Here is a 16,481-nt window from a genome sequence, read left to right on the forward strand (position 1 = left end):
TCTTTTTTTTTTTTCTCTTTCCTTATTTACGGTACCCAATCAAGCACTTTCAGCAAAGGCAGTTATTTAGAATTGAAGAACTGAAGTTTTTCAAGAGAAAAGCTAAATACTGGGGTTCTGGGCCTAGTCTGAATCCCAGAATATATCATCTTCAATTGTGTTTTAGTAGAGAACCACTAGACCAAATGTTTATATTCATCTGTCCATCTGGAAGGGCTACTTCACTGAAAAATTCCAAATTAGAAAGCACCTGTCTCATGCCAACATGTGGCTTGGTGGCATTGTCGCTCTCAATCAGCATCTTCAAGTTTTTATTTATTATCCACCTTCGGTTGTAAAACTAATGGGTTTGTGAGGTTAAGGTTAAAAACTTTCAATTCTATAATTCATTTAACAATTGATTCTGTGGTATGTTGACAAGTTAAAAGTTGTCATTGTCAATGTACAGATTTCTTCCAAAGCTATTTATGGGTGAGGAGGACTTATAATACAGCTAAAATAATTCAATGAGTATGATACTGGGAAGGACAGGCACATAGACCGGAAATAGATCCACACATATATGCTTGATACATGACAGAAGCAACATGGCAGAGCAGTGGAGAAAAGGTAGTTTCTTCATTTGGACATTGGGTATTCACATGGATAAAAATGAACTCGGTTCCCGACCTCAGGAAATACTTGGGAAATCAATTCTAGGTGGTTTAAATATAAAAATATAAAAGGCAACAACTTTAAAACATTTAGAAAACAGCATAGAATATCTTTCTGACTTTAGGGTAGGTAAGATTTCTTAAGACACAGAAAGTTTTGAACCATAAAAAAAAAATGCAACAAAATGAAGAATTCTTTTGAACAATAAATATCACAAGGTAAGAGTAAAAACAGTCTACAAACTGGGAGAAGATATTTGCAACATATTAAATTGTCAAGGGATTACTAAACAAGATATAAAAAGGACTCCTATAAATCAATTTTTAAAAATAAGGAACAGACATGAATAGAATCTTTACAAAAGAGCTATTAATGAATACCATATAAATATATGAAATTATATTCAGGGCAAAGTATCCATGTAAATACAAATTCAATCACAAGAGATAACATTTTATACCCACCAGATTGGCAAAAATCTCAAAGTCCAATAATATCAAATGTTAAAGAAGATATGGGGTAACAGGACCTCTCACGTATTCCTGGTGAAAGTGTAAATTGGTACAACTAGTTTGGAAAATAATTTGAATTTTGCAGTAAATCTGATGACTCATAAATCCTATGACTCAGCAATGTGACTCCTGGAAAAATACCCTCTGGAAACTCACAGAGGCCTAACCTGGAACAAATTCAAGAATGTTTATAGACATGTTGTCTATAATAGCAAAAACACTCAATATAACCCAAATGTCTACTGACATGAGAACTGGTAAATAAAATGTTGTATAGTTAGTTATACATAAAATACTATAAGCAGCAACATGAAGAAATACAACTAAAGGTATCAACATGGATAAATCTCACAAACAATGCTGAACAAAAAAAAGCGAGTCAGTATGATTCATACAGTAAAAAAATCATACAGTATGATTCCACTTGAAGTTCAAAAATGTGCAAAACTAAACAATTTGTCATTTACAAATACAAGCACATGTGCTAATACTAAAGAGAAAAGTAAGAGAATGAAGTCACTTCTATGGTTGGTATTGGGAAGCCAACAGATGGGATTGTAAGGAGTCTGCAGAAGGCTTCAAAGATGCATGGATAGTATGCACTGAGGGGTTCTCTAAAAAAACAAAAACAAAAACAAAAACAAAAAACAAAAAAAATACAAAAACAAAAACAAAAAAGACTCATCTTTGAGAGTGATGTTTCCAAGAACAACTAGCATCTATTTAAGGACAAGACACTACTGAGAGAGTCCTTGAACATGGAGGGGAAGCTAAAGCACTTCCCTGCAGCACAGAGACTAAGACAGACTCCATAAGTAGGATAAGACAATGGCTAACCACTGACCACTCTGCTCCTCTACCAGGACTGCAGTGTCATGAAAAGAGGTCTTCTCTGAGCCTCAGGTTCTTCTAGTTGGAAAAAAAATACCAGGAAGAAAACCAGCCTCCCCTAGCATTGTGGGATGCTTTGTGGGAGCCCTACTCTGCTCTTGTACCACAGGTATTACAGGGGAATCTTTGGGGCTCAGCCACAAGAATCTGACTGTGACTCTGAGGAGGGCCAGGGGCCTGCGACAACCAGCACATGAATCTCCACAGGCAAATTCATACCTTCAGTGTCTAAGTAGTAATCCCAGCTGGCAACTTTGCTTATGTGCAGAGCTACGTCAGAAGTCCACTCTGACCAGGGAACCTGGCAAGGTACGTATCTGACTGATTCAGATCCTCACATGAAGAGATTTGCCAGTCCTTCAACCTGGTTTGCTCACACCCAGGCAAGGTGCTGAGTCACAGCCCCACTCGCTACAGAGAGTGTCTTCCAGCCCCTCAGACCCGAAAAAGCAGTGACAACTCCAAATAACCCAATTAAAAAATGGGCAAAGGGCCTGAATAGACTTTTCTCCAATGAAGATATACAAAAGGCCAAGAGGTACATGAAAAAGATATTCAATATCAGTAGTCATTAGGGAAATGCAAATTAAAATCACAATGATGTATCACTCATACCTGTTGGAAAGGCCATCATTAAAAAAAGGTAAGAGATAATACATACTAGTGAGGATGTGGAGAAAACGGAACCATTGTAGGATTGTGAATTGGTACAGCTACTAGAAAAGTAGTGGGGAAGCTTGAGGGATCCTCAAAAAATTAATATAGAACTGCCACATATCCAGTAATTCTGCTTCTGGGAATATATCCAAAGGTAACAAAAACACTAATTCAAAAAGATATCTGCACCCCCCCCCCCCCGTTCATTGCAGTATTATTTACAATGGCCAAGACATGGAAACAACCGAGTGTCCATCAATGAATGAATAGATAAAGAAGTTGTGGTATATATACATACATCTAATGGAATAATATTCCATTTTTCAGCCATAAAAACGAGAAAATCCCACAATTTGAGACAAAAAAGCAACGGAGGAGGATGGGGGTAGAGGAAAATGTTCCAGGCATTCATTGCATGGAGGCCAGGAATGCTGCAATGCACAGGACAGCCCCCACAGTGATGCATTATCTGGTCCAAAATATTAACAGTGCTGCTGTTGAAAAATCCCGCTTTAGGAAAAAAATAATACGGGACATAGAAGATTGCTAGGATCACAAGGGGAAAGGCATGAATGACTCCAGGGAACATTTGGAGACTTAAGAAGGCAAACATGACATTCAGAGAAAGACAAACAGTTCATTAAAGACTTCTTACACTAGAAACAGGGAAAAGAGCAAATACCTGATTTGCTATTTTCACGAGTCCCATGGCAGAAGTGCTGGAGTAATGCACAGAGCCAGGGGAGCTGCTCAGACAGGAAGGAGGGTCAGAGTAAATTCTATGTTAGCTAAGACAAGAGCAGAGAGAGTGACATGGCTGACAGCTGAGTTTCATCTGAGCTCTGTGGATCTCAGTGTTTTCTTTCTTCTGATAGAATTTCTTAGTATTGGGGTTTAAGTAATTCCTAAAATATCTGCAGAGTGTGTATTTTTAGTTTATTACTTTCCTATCCAAGACAAACAAATCCAGTGGATTTTATATTTTGCATTTGTACTCTTACTTGATGAAAAATTCTGGGTCTAGAGGCTAAATTTTCATGTTCTAACACCATTATCAATTGTTAAAGGTTAAAAATTTTTTATGGAATTCCTGTTTTTTTAAAGGAGGAAATCTATACATGTGTCTTGGACATTTGAACATATTGGTCATAATGAACACTTTCTAAAATCAGTGTTCTTAATGGTATCTGTTTAATGTTAGCTAAGCAATTCTCATTATGGAGCTTACATCACAAATGTTTTTATTTTAGCATATGATCAGGGTATTCAACAATAGAGTAATGCTGTTTTTGTTCTATTGGTTATAAACACAGAATAAGCTCCTACAGAAGTGATTACAAACTTCAAATGCCTACAAAACGAGGGAAGGTCCCCAGTGAGGGAGGGCAGTGGTTTTCAGTTCCAGAACTTCAAACTACTAATAAGTTCTAACATGGACCAAATGGTACCAGTTCTTATTTTTCTACCAAAGTAAAATCTCCAGATTATTTCATGATCTAACCTGATTTTTAGATGTTGACAACTAGTTATTTATTTTTTTAAGGCTCTTGTCAAAATACACAGGTGGATACCCTTGGGCTGGCACTTTGTTTTTCTTAAAGTACTGCCAGGTAGTTGGTTTTGTTTTGTTTTGTTTTTTTCAATATAAATACGACATCGCTATCTTAAGCATCTGAAATCTAAGGTAAAGACATTACTGAAAATGAAATTTTCAAACGTACTGGAGGAGTGAAATATTCCAGAGGCAGCGAGAGATGCCATATATGACATCCAGTTTGTGTCCTGAGGTTTATTCTTCTTGAATTCGCCTGCTAATTGAAATGCAGATTATACATTATTAATTAATCATTACCTGTTCCTTTCTTGCAGGTATAGGTGAGATGATAATTGCAGGGAACATCATTCCACTGGCCATTCTCATGCCAAATGATTACAACACAATCTTCTCCAGCAGAAAAGAAGCTGTCTGGCTGATTGGGCCTCCAGTTCTCATATTGCTATAAAAATGGAGGAAGAACAGAATTAACTACTTGATAGTCGAAAAGTAGCAAACAGTAAGAGCGACAGAGCCATTACACTGCAATGGAATTAGAATGACTCAACAATTTTTTATTGAACTATCTAACTGAAATTATTTTGATGGTAAAGAAAAAGACTTTTGCATTCTTGAGTGGAAAATACACGTTTCTCCTCAGCAAATATGTATTTTTTTCCCCTTTGGCAATGAGATACATCTGAGGAATTTTCTTCTAGTTATCCTACATTTCTAAATATATAATCAATGCTTGATATAAGAAATTGGATCATGTTTCTATTATTGAATGTAACAATATTAAGGGAAGGAAATAGAGAAAAGAATCCATAATCTTGTCACTCCATCATGTTTTCTCCCAGCCCTTAAGGGCATATGTAATTTTATGATAGTTATAATGACAGTGTAATAAAATTTGTATTCCTTCTTTTACATATTTACCACTATAAAGCACCTTTTCTTGCCTTATTTAATGTGATATTTTTAGCCTAAATTCATTTATTTGGTTAAAAAAATTGAGACATTTGGTATATATATTTTTTATACTTACACAATATACATGTATCCATCATTTCATATTCAACCTTCCTGAGTAATTTTGTTTTATTTTTTTATTAAAATCTTTACTTATTTATTTCTTTTTATTTACTTTGAAAGAGAGAGAGAGAGAGGCAGAGATAGAATCCCAAGCAGTCTCCACACTAACAGCGAGGAGTCCAACGCAGGCCTCAATCCTACAAACCACTAGATTATGACTTGAGCTGAAATGAAGAGTCAGAAGCTTAACCCATAGAGCTACCTACATGCCCCCCGAATAATTCTGCTTTAGATGTGATTCTTATGCATACCTCACAGTTAAGTTTTACTTTACAATATAAATCTGGATGTTGTTTTCTCTCAATAGAAACAGTGACCACATTTACGCATATTGGTACAAAGGATAAGCTGTTAAAAATAAATCTTACTAGGGGCACCGGGGTGGCTCAGTCAGTTAAGCGTCCATGGATGTGAGCTCTGCACTGGCCTCTACCTCACATTCAGTGTCTCTCCCTGCCTCTTCCCCTCGTGTGCTCTCTCTTACTCTTAAAAATAAGTAAATAAACTTAAAAAATACTAAAAAGAAATTTTATATATATATATGTACATATATAATCTTACTATAAAAATGTTTGCTTTTCTTTGATGTTTTTCTATTGGTTATCTTTTTTTATTTAAAAGCATTTTTAAATGTTTATTTTTTTAAGAGACAGAGAGACACAGAGCACGAGTAGGAGAGGGACAGAGAGAGAGAGAGAGAGAGAGAGAGAGAGAGAGAGAATCTGATGCAGGCTCCAGGCTCTGAGCTGTCAGCCCAGAGCCCAACACGAGGCTACAACTCAAGAACCATGAGATCTTTGACCTAAGCTAAAGTCAGATGCTTAACCTACTGAGCCACTCAGGCACCCCTCTATTGGTTATCTTTATAACTGTATCTTTAGATGGTATCTAAAGATTCCACAGTCTGAGCAATGAACCAGAACCAGAAATATCTTTGGCTTTCCATCAGAGTAATACTGACAGGTGTATTCAGCACCCATATTGGATGAAGCCCTCTCCTAGGTACTTGCTATGCATTACCTCTTATAAGAATACAGTAAGAATAGGAGAAACGTGGACCTCTGAGATGTTAAGCACTCAGGGCTCTTCGGTTTACATTTAATTTCTTGTGACCTTAAAATTTCTTGTCTCCATAACCAATAATGGTATGAAAAACACAGTCCCTATGCCTGTTCAAAAATTATAAACTTTGGACTATAAATAAGAGCAATTTCCTAGCCTTGGGTCTCCTGGTAACTAGAATGTGATATGGGACAAGTTTGTTCAGTGTCAACTTTAGAATCATTTTTTTTAAAAAAAATTGTAAATGTTTTATTTATTTCTGAGGGGGAGAGAGAGAGAGAGAGAGAGAGAGAGAGACAATGTGAGCAGGAGAGGGTCAGAGAGAGAGGGAGACACAGATTCTGAAACAGGCTTCAGGCTCTGAGCTGTCAGCACAGAGCCCAACGTGGGGTCAAACCCACGAACTGTGAGATCATGACTTGAGCTGAAGTCGGCGCTTAACCGACTGAGCCACCCAGGTGCCCCATAGACTCACTTTTTCAATATGCTTTGCCTGCCTTCATGTTGTCTATCATATCTAACGCTGCCAAGTCTGGTAGAGCCAAACTTCCTTCACTTGGGAAAAGGACAGATTCAGATTTATGTGCAATGGCTGATATGACTATCTTTCCTGGTCCTACAGATCTATGTCTTTCCTTGAATTAAATTTAAAATAAGTCTGTGGCTTGAAACAATGAATTAAGGCATTTTACCGGGAAAGATAGAGAACAAAGAGTTCTATGTCAGAGTAAAGCAGTAGTTTCCAACTCAGAGCATGACAAAACAACGACGACGACAATGAAAGAATAGCACCGTGGCGATATCTTTTAAAATATATAATAAGTTTAGTAGACAATGTCTAATTTTTCTTCTCAGGAAAACAAATGGCTTTTAAAACTTTCAAGTACGGTAAAAACCTTGATCTTTGATAAAATCATTTATGAGGAGATCTAAAGTTTGCAAGCCTCCAGATCAAGAGACCTACTTTTCCTTCAGTCTCTTTTCCTAGCTTTGCTTTAAAAGCCTCCTCAATCATGCCAAAAGTGAAGATAGGAGATTAGGAGATCCCTGCCATGTAAAAGAGTCTTTGAAAAGTAATAAAATTGCAAAGAACCCAGGGAAACTTAATAAAGGTGTGGTTTGTGTTTGTTTGTTTGTTTGTTTTTGCCAAAACACAGAATGAAGGGTGCTTTTTTTTTCTGATGGAGACCCAGAAATTATACGGATTGAAATCCAACTCTAGTTGCCTCAACAGTACCACTGAGTTACTGCCTGGATGGCCTTGGGAAGGACCCTTTGACTGGCAGGTCTCCCTCCAACCAGGAACTGACATTTGCTCTAAAAGCGGTTGCTATTTCTCTCTTTTCCTTTTCTCTGCTTATTTCCCTTCCCTTATCATCCGTCACCATCCACCCATGAAGCCTTTGGTTGTTTTTGTTTTTGTTACTCTTCTTAAATAGATAATAAACAAGGAGACAGGAAACAGAACGACAAAGTAGATATAAAAGTCACGTTTAGCCTGTTGCTGATGTGTAACTAACTTGTCTTTAACAGATCTATTAAAGTAGGATCAAAATAAAAATTATTAAATTAAATTAAATTAATATACAAAGGAATAGGAATTCCTTGAAATGAACATGGATCTGTATTGGATACTTTCTATAGCCAAAGTTCGAGAGTTCCTCAAATACTTATGGATTTTGGAGCTCAATCATTTCTAGGTTACTTTCTTTTACTTTTAAAAAATGTTTATTTTTGAGGAAAAGGGAGAGAGTGTGTGTGAGCTGGAGCAGGGGCAGACAGAGAGGGAGACACATAATCTGAAGCAGGCTTGAGGCTCTGAGCTGTCTGCACAGAGCCCAACACAGGGCTCCAACTCACGGACCGTGAGATCATGACCGAAGTTGGACACTTAACCAACTGAGTCACCCAGGCACCCCACTAGGTTACTTTCTAGCTAACACCTTGCAGGAAACATGTAAAAGTCCTCAAAGGTGGAAAACTTTCCCACACATCAATCAGATATGCAAACTGTGTAATGTCCTCCACGTCCTTGTCCCTAGTCACACTCCCAGGTCTTCATAACAACAATCAAATTCTCATGTCCTATATAATTTATTTATTGTATTTTTTTCCTCCTTAATAGAATATAAACTCACCGAAGACAGGAACTTGGGGTTCTTTTGTTTACTACTGTACCCTCAGTGCCAGGAATTATGTCTGGCACACACTGACATTCTAAATAATTTGATATTTAGAAATAATGATCAACAGAGTGTGTTGCATTCTATGCTATCCACATCTATTTCTAAATGTTTCATTCTTTTTGAAAGAAAGAGACAGTGGCAGGAGCAGAGAGATAGAGGGACAGAGGATCCAAAGCAGGCTCCAGGCTAACAGCAGCAAGCCCCATGTGGGGCTCGAATTCAGGAGCCATGAGTTCATGACCCTGAGCCAAAGTCAGATGCTCAACTGACTGAGCTACCCAGGTACCGCCACATCAACTTCTAATCAAAGATGTTGTTTGCTGCTAACAAAAGCTAGGCGAGACAGGCAATAAACATTCTGGATAACAGTTGGTGATATATATCAAGAACCTCAAAAAGTTCTTACACTTAGATCCTGTAATTCTTCTAAAATTTTATCTTAAAACAATAATCAGGTGTTATATGGAAACCAACTTGACAATAAACTCTTAAAAATAATAATCAGAGATGTGAACAATAGTTTATCTAAAATATTAATTAAACTAGCAGTATATGGGCAAAAATCTATAGAATGAATATATATGTATATATTCAATAAATTATGCTATGGGTATGGCCATACAAGTGATACATTATGTAAGCATTAAATATCTTGTCTGTGAAGAATATACAGGGAGATGGAAAATACTAAAAGAAGTGTTAAGTTAAAACTAAAAAGTAAAATATAAGAAATATGCAATTATCCAAATTTTACACATACTCTCAGATACAGTGGTGTGTGTGCACATGTATGTGTGAAAGGCCAAAAGGAAATGCTATAAATGTTATAAAGTTTATATCTAAGTTATATGAGGCAGAGGTAATATTCTATTCTATATATTCTTAGATATTTTCCACTTCCCTAGAGATAAATTTTTTTCTAATTTTTTAATCAGTAAAAATGAACATCATAAGATGATCTATGCAGCTATCAGAAAGAACTTCTAAATTTCTTTGCTAAACTCTTGGTGATCTGACCTCAACAAATAACACTTCCAGTTACTAGTTCCTTGCCTGCCATGTATTTTGCAGCTGACATTTCCTCCTGATCTGAACAATGACTGTGTCATTTTCACACTGAAATGAGATTCAGATTCCATGCCACTAAAGTGATTCTCAGGGCTTAGGCTGCCCAGACTCAGACCTCTGGTAAAAGATTGTTTTTGGTGGGAATTACATTTGGCTTGAAACAGTGATTGAAAACCCGTGTTCTGTGTTGTTGCTTGGCAGAACTGTGGCTTAATGGTCCAGGACCAAATTTTGGGTCTGTGGTTTTTACAAGAATGTCGGATACCCACAGGCATGTCACACTATTACCTCATATCTGATAGCTCCATTGTGCAGATTTATTTTGGCTAAGATGTTTTGATTTTGCTCCATGTTACTGCCAAACTAACTTTAGCAAAGGAAACTCCAGTTTTCTGAATAACTTTCTTTGTTTCCGCCTGAATTCTTTACAGCTTTATTTTTAATATCACTTGCAGGGGAAAGGGTATAAAAAATAAATCATTGACTTCAGGTTTAATAATGTATTTTTTTCACTGAAGTTAAATGTTAGAAAGAGATCTCGCCTCAGGAAATCTATTCTGAGTTCTAAGAATGTAATAGAGCCTCTCTCATATGGACAATGTCTTATACATACAGAAGTGTAGATTCTTGGAGTGGGCAGAGAGAAAAATGCCCCACTCCCATCTAGATGTTTTCCTCCTCATTTGGAATTACAAGCAAACATCCTGGGTGATCTACCCTAGATCAACCCTCTTCTAGGGTTGCAAAGGCAAACCAAGAAATATTCCAAAAAGCCAGCATAGTTTATGGAGAATTAACTTCAACACCATTGACAAAAATAAATGCTGATCAGACCTCTACACATCTATCTGTGTCTCAGAGACTCATGTTCTCCAACCCAAACCCCAAACTCTGGTTGTCTCCCCCAGAGACCAGAATTACATCAGGGCTATGCTTGAAAAGAGAACTCTAAATTACTTTGCATTTTCATTGTTTCTTGATGGCAAAGAAAATTATGACATACAACTCAGATGGTTGATGAAGAGGAAAGAGAGCTCAGATATAAAATTTTCTATGTGTTCTATATCATACTTGTACTTTATTTAGAGATAATTATTTTATATCCAGTATGGAATTGCTTAATGTTGCCTATAACATGATAAAGTTGCTCTTAGAATTCCTGTTAAGTGACTGTTCTCTGTCTCTGTAAAAAAACAAAGGTGCCAAAAGAGACAACTATTTCAATTAAATTGGATTTAGTAACTTTTCAGTTGTTGTTTTTTCTCCCCCCCCCCCCAAATGGATTCAAACAAGTCAGCTGCCAAAGGCATAAAATGATTCAAAAAACCCTGGCCAAAACCTAAAAGCTAAGCATGCTTCTCTCACATGAAAATCATCTGTACAAACCAGAGAACTCATTTTGAACCAATCCTAATATTGAGAGGAAAAACTGAGAACAGGATGAAGTTACTCATCAAAATCTATCAAACCTGATAAATGCTTCGCTTGTTTTGTTCCAGATAACCCATATTTTATTCTCAGGAATTTGTTTGTGTCTCATATTAACATGAAAGCAAAGACTTAATCTGCAGGTCTTTTGGAGCACACAGGACTTCCCTGCCTGCCAAAATTCTTCCCTCTCAGAGAGTGACCTCAGTTCCACAGACGTAAGAGGGACTTGACTAATTTTTGTCAAGCAGTATGGCAGAAGAGCTCTCTCTCTCCCCAGCTCTTTGCCAGTCTTCAACTGGATTCCATAAACACACAGAGGCAGGTAGAGTGTGTGTGTGTGTTTGGGGGTGGGGGTAGCGGTGGGGTGTCTGCTTTTGAAAGTTATCTTTCAAAGGTAATCTTTCAAGTTATCTTTCCAAAGCAATCTACTAAAGTTAGACAGAGTTTAACATCCTTTCAAGATGAATCTCTAATTATATAGTGTCTAGGAGTCCCAACTATCATTCAGAGATACCAGACAATCTTTTATCTTTAAAATATACAACCCAGGACCTTGATCAATGGTCCTACCATCTCAGCAGATAACTAGCATCACAAGCACGAACAAAATAAACTGATGATAAAAACGTAATGCGACTAATTGACCTTTTCCTTACACAGAGACGATAACTGCCTTTTTTCCTGAGGTTAAAAAAACATTATTTCAGAAATATATAAGATTTAGAAAAAAACCAGGTGCTTTGTTTGGTTTTAAGAAAGGAGTTTGCTTGGGTTCAGCTTTGAGCATGATTCTCAGTAAAAGAAAAGAAACAGGATATCCAGTATTAATCAGTTACTGCTGCGACAGTCATCTCCCAGCTGGCCCTTTATTTGATACGTATATAAGCACATCAATTTATGAAGAAAAATGCAAACAGCAAGGTGGTGAAAAGGAAAGACTGGAGTAAGGAAGGTCCCTCAACCACGGAATGACTTACTCTTACCCCTCTATGCAACATTCCAAATAGTACTTGTTTTCCTGTGTCAAAATTTTTTATAAATCTTGTAAATTTGATTCAAAAATCAAAACTTTGAAGACACAAGGTCATGTTTCAATTTCTAGTGGAGAAAGAATCCCCAGAACATTAAACTCTTGCATTTAAATCCCTTTTGTCAGCATCTCAAAAGGGAGAAGTTTACAAAGCAACAGGTCCTCTCAAAACTTAATTGATAATTAACTCTTCTCCATAATATTTGACCCATTTCAAATTCTTCTCACTGAGATTTAACTTGGTCAAATAACTACAAATAATAGCCACAGGACATTAACTAGTTGTCGTATCTGTTCAGAATCTCTTGATTTCTTTTCCTCTATTGAAAAGAAAATGGATTTTCCCAGACACTAGATAAAACTTCAGTTCATCTTTTTGTGAGACACAAATGTGAGATTTACCACTATCACTCACACACACACACACACACACACACACACACACTTACAAATACAGTACTTCTTGGCACTGGGGAAGAATTATCTAAGATCTTTAGGAATGCCCCTATTCTCATAGACCTTGTGACAGATAGGTCTCCATCATAAATATGACACAGAAGATCCAAAATGTTTCAATGGTTAGGAGAATAAACAGCAATAGACCTCTGGAGATGCTAAAACTGAGCTACCACTAGACAGACTTGACAGCTAATTGAACAGTTCTCACACACCAGCTGGCCACTAGGTACAATTCAAATTTGTGCCTGAGAAAAAAAGGACAAGTTATTTCATCTTTTGGATCTTCAGGGTCTCTCCTGCATCACCGAAACTGTAAAACTTGAAATCCTGAATCTATAACTGCCAAGGGCCTCTATCCATCTATCTATCATCTACCTATGCACACTTTTAGCTGTAACTTTTCAGCTTAGATAGAGTCACATTTTATTCTTTAAAATTCGCTATAATTTAAATGATCTTAAATGGCCAATTAAAGTTTCTACGTTTTAGAACTATTATGGATTTTGCCAAGCACATTTAAACAATCACACACGTTCCATTGATAAAAACCATTCTTGACATTTACCCAGTAAAGCTGTCCTATGACATAATATATTATTGTAATTGCTGAGAGAACATACTAAATCTTCCAGCTATAATTTGGAATCTTTTTCCATGAAGAGTCCAGTCACTGCTTTCTATCTACTCTCCCTCCTCCCCAAACACTGCTAATTTAATTCACTGTGAAAAGTTTTCATAAGAAAACCAAAAATGTCCTCTAGGTTCACATACCAACGAAAGTGGCCAAGGAAAACTTTCCACTGTGTTCTATTACTGTGTATAAAGTGAAGATATGAGAAAGATTGGCTCTAATATTTTGCCTCAGTTGCTAGGATTTTACTAAGCATGTGTTAACTTTATGCTGTATTTGAAAAACTATCCAATTTCACATTTAACTTTCAGATTCACAATAATTATATAGTGTATTTTAAACTCCAGACTAAAATACCTTAATTCACAGGGAATACTATTCCTTCTTAGATCTAAGTGGAGTTCTGGGTATGTGAAGTTTTGAAACACAAAATACAACATGGCCACTAGGTGGTGATGTCCATCCATTCTTATATTATGAATTACCAACTAAGTTACTTAAGACAGAATTTACAATATCCTTCAAAATCATGATTATTTACTTCATGTATCAAGATTAAATGAGTATACGTGAAATGTTCTCAGTTTTGTGAGGGAAAGCATGAAGAGAACACTTTGCTAGAAAATGGACCTCAGCTAAACAGTATTCAGCAATCTGATTGCATTCTGTCCATTCAGGTCATGAATCCAAATTTTCTATCTGACTAGAATGTCCAGGTGCACGAGTTTACCTTTGTCCATTTTTTCTTTTAAAATGATCAGATTATTTATATTCATATCAATGGTGAAACTGTATCAGAAGCAAAGCCAAATCTATAATATCCACCCCAAATCCTTACAAGAGGGCAGATTATAAACAAACATGTATGCACGTGAACTAATGCCTTCATTGTGATTCACATTTAGTTTGTCTTTAGGCAAAATCTTACCTAGACTAGACATAAAATGTGGTACCTGTACTCAAAGCTGACTTCTTTGTGCAAACCCCTATCATCACCTGCAAGGGACAGCGTGCCACAGCTACAAGTATTATCCCAATGCTGGCAATGCCAAGGGGAAACAGATAACCACAAAGTATAAAAGCCAACTCCACAAATAGAAACACTTTCCCAAGAGGACCAGTTACCCGCTTACCCGTTGGAACATATGCTGATAAGAAACCACCCTTTCACAAAATAAAGAACTCAGAGTAACCACTCTGGGTTACCCCCAGCCTTTCAGAACATAGGTCAAATGATTATCTGCAAGGAACTTAGGAGCACCCTTTATTACAGAAATCAAAACATTTGGTAACTTTAAAATGCCTTCTTCCCCCCCTCCTCCCATGGCTGTACTGCACAATAGGCATTTGTTTTCGGTCTGTGGGGGGGTACATTTAACTATGTTTTATTTAACTCCTAAGGGGCAAATGCTCCCACTTTGAGGTAGAGATCTACCTCTTCTGATTCTTGTACTTGCTTAATGTTACTCAGGTCTGGGTCCTTATTTATTTATTTATGTTTTAAGGGAGGTTATAGTCTTGCTGTTATCTTTTCGTTGAACAACCAAAAGGAAAAGAGCAGCTTTGTTTTAAAGGAGAAAGAGACATTTGTTTTGGTGTCACTGCCCTGGGCTGGCAGGCTGGATTGGACCCTACAAACATGAATATGCTGAAGAGAAGGAAAACTAACTTGGGGTCTCCTGATAGCTGTTGAAATGGCAATATACCCATTATTTTCCTAGCTGGCAAATCTCTGTGCGGGAGAGACAATCTGGCAGCTCTTGAGTACAGCACTAATCTCGTGTAATAGCATGAGCTCACTGCCCTACAAAGCTGTAATTATCAACAGCATTTTCTAAAGGATGTGAGTTCCTCCCACTGTGAGCGAGAGCACTTGGAGTGGGGGAGGGACAGACAGACCCCACGAAGCCCTTTGCATTTAACCCCCACCTCTGAATGTGTCAGTGGGCTCCTTCACCCCAAGCCTGTTTGTAAAGGTCTTCAGGCAGGAAGTGCTAAGGATCCAAATGCAGTGGGAAACTGCCAAAACCCATTCCACATTTTTGTTTGCCTTTTCCATGAATTGCCTTAAAGTGATTAGCAATTGAATTTAAATATCTGTACATGATTTTAGAGTTTCACAGAGCACTGCTGGGAAAGCATCTGTGAGAGAGAATTGATAAATTTTTCCTTAAGGATAATCTGGTCAATTATGAAATGATTTTCCAGGGATGGGTAAGTATTCTTCCAGCTGCTTGACCTATTACTAGCTATCTGCACGCAAGTAAAGGCAAGGCAGAGATGAGGGTTTTGTGTTCCAGAACTTCTATGGCTGGTTATATTTCACACGTAGAATCATAAGAACCAGTTCTTGGTTTCAAATCAAACTGAACGGCAGCACAAGTGAAAAATTTTATTAAGAGCTCAGTAGTCTTTTGCAGAACAGAAACTGAGAATTCTTCCACTCATGAGTAATGTGTTAAAGGATGAGGAAACAGCATATGTTTTCCTTGGCTTTTAGGTTAATATAATGAAGCCTGTGAAGTTTAGCATAATTGAATTAATGTTGATATGCAGTGTGACTTGTTCACAGAGAAGTGGCATTTGACTTGGAGCTCAAACCACACCACTGCTGACACACTTCCATCTGCAAATACTTTACAGAGTTTTCTAATGTTTTCAGGTAGACAAAGTAAAACTTAAGTTTTTAGTTTGGGGTTTTTGTTTTGCACTGTTTTCTGCCAAATCATGGGCAATGCTTTCACATGAGCAAAAACCTACAAACAAGCTTAGAAAACACTGGGAATTCGTTCAGACTCTTGATTCTCTTTTCAATGTCCAAGACATCTGGGACAGAGGGAGGAGAGGAACCTTTGTGTTTATAAAAGGGTAATAATGATACCTTCCTGTAGAAAAATAAATAATGGTTTATGGCCTGCGACTTGTTACTCCTTTTCTCTGCCCCTTTTAAGTGTCTGTTCCTGAGTTAAGGGCTATTTCTTCATTGTTTCTACCTTTTTTCAAAGCTGGTTTTTCTCACAATACTTTGCTTGGCAGACTGATGAGTTTATTTATGAAGAAAGGAAAGGGGACTCCATATTTAAAGTCAATCCACAAATCTGGTGATTCTCATGCATCAACTCTAACCAGGAAGATGACTGGGAATCCCAAATTCTAGGTGCCAGCTTACCAGTGCTGGACCATGCTTATCAAGACAAAAAAAAAAAAAAAAAAAAGGCAAAATTCAGTTATAGTTCAGAAACATTTTTCAAGTAGGATTTTTTTTTAAGTG

The 16,481-nt window shown here is 37.1% G+C and overlaps 1 protein-coding gene across 1 annotated transcript in view; it reads right to left on the minus strand.

The window, feature by feature from the left end:
- The window catches only part of VCAN (versican), a 114,314-nt gene that overhangs the window by 2,368 nt on the left and 95,465 nt on the right, over nt 1-16,481 (minus strand). Inside the window, exon 13 of the mRNA XM_039241042.1 lies at nt 4,567-4,711. Within this exon, the coding sequence (XP_039096973.1) occupies nt 4,567-4,711 (145 nt within the window). The remainder of the gene's footprint in view (nt 1-4,566; nt 4,712-16,481) is intronic.

Source organism: Hyaena hyaena, unplaced genomic scaffold (genome assembly GCF_003009895.1).
Source record: "Hyaena hyaena isolate Hyena2069 unplaced genomic scaffold, ASM300989v1 scaffold_188, whole genome shotgun sequence".
Classification (NCBI taxonomy): domain Eukaryota; kingdom Metazoa; phylum Chordata; class Mammalia; order Carnivora; family Hyaenidae; genus Hyaena; species Hyaena hyaena.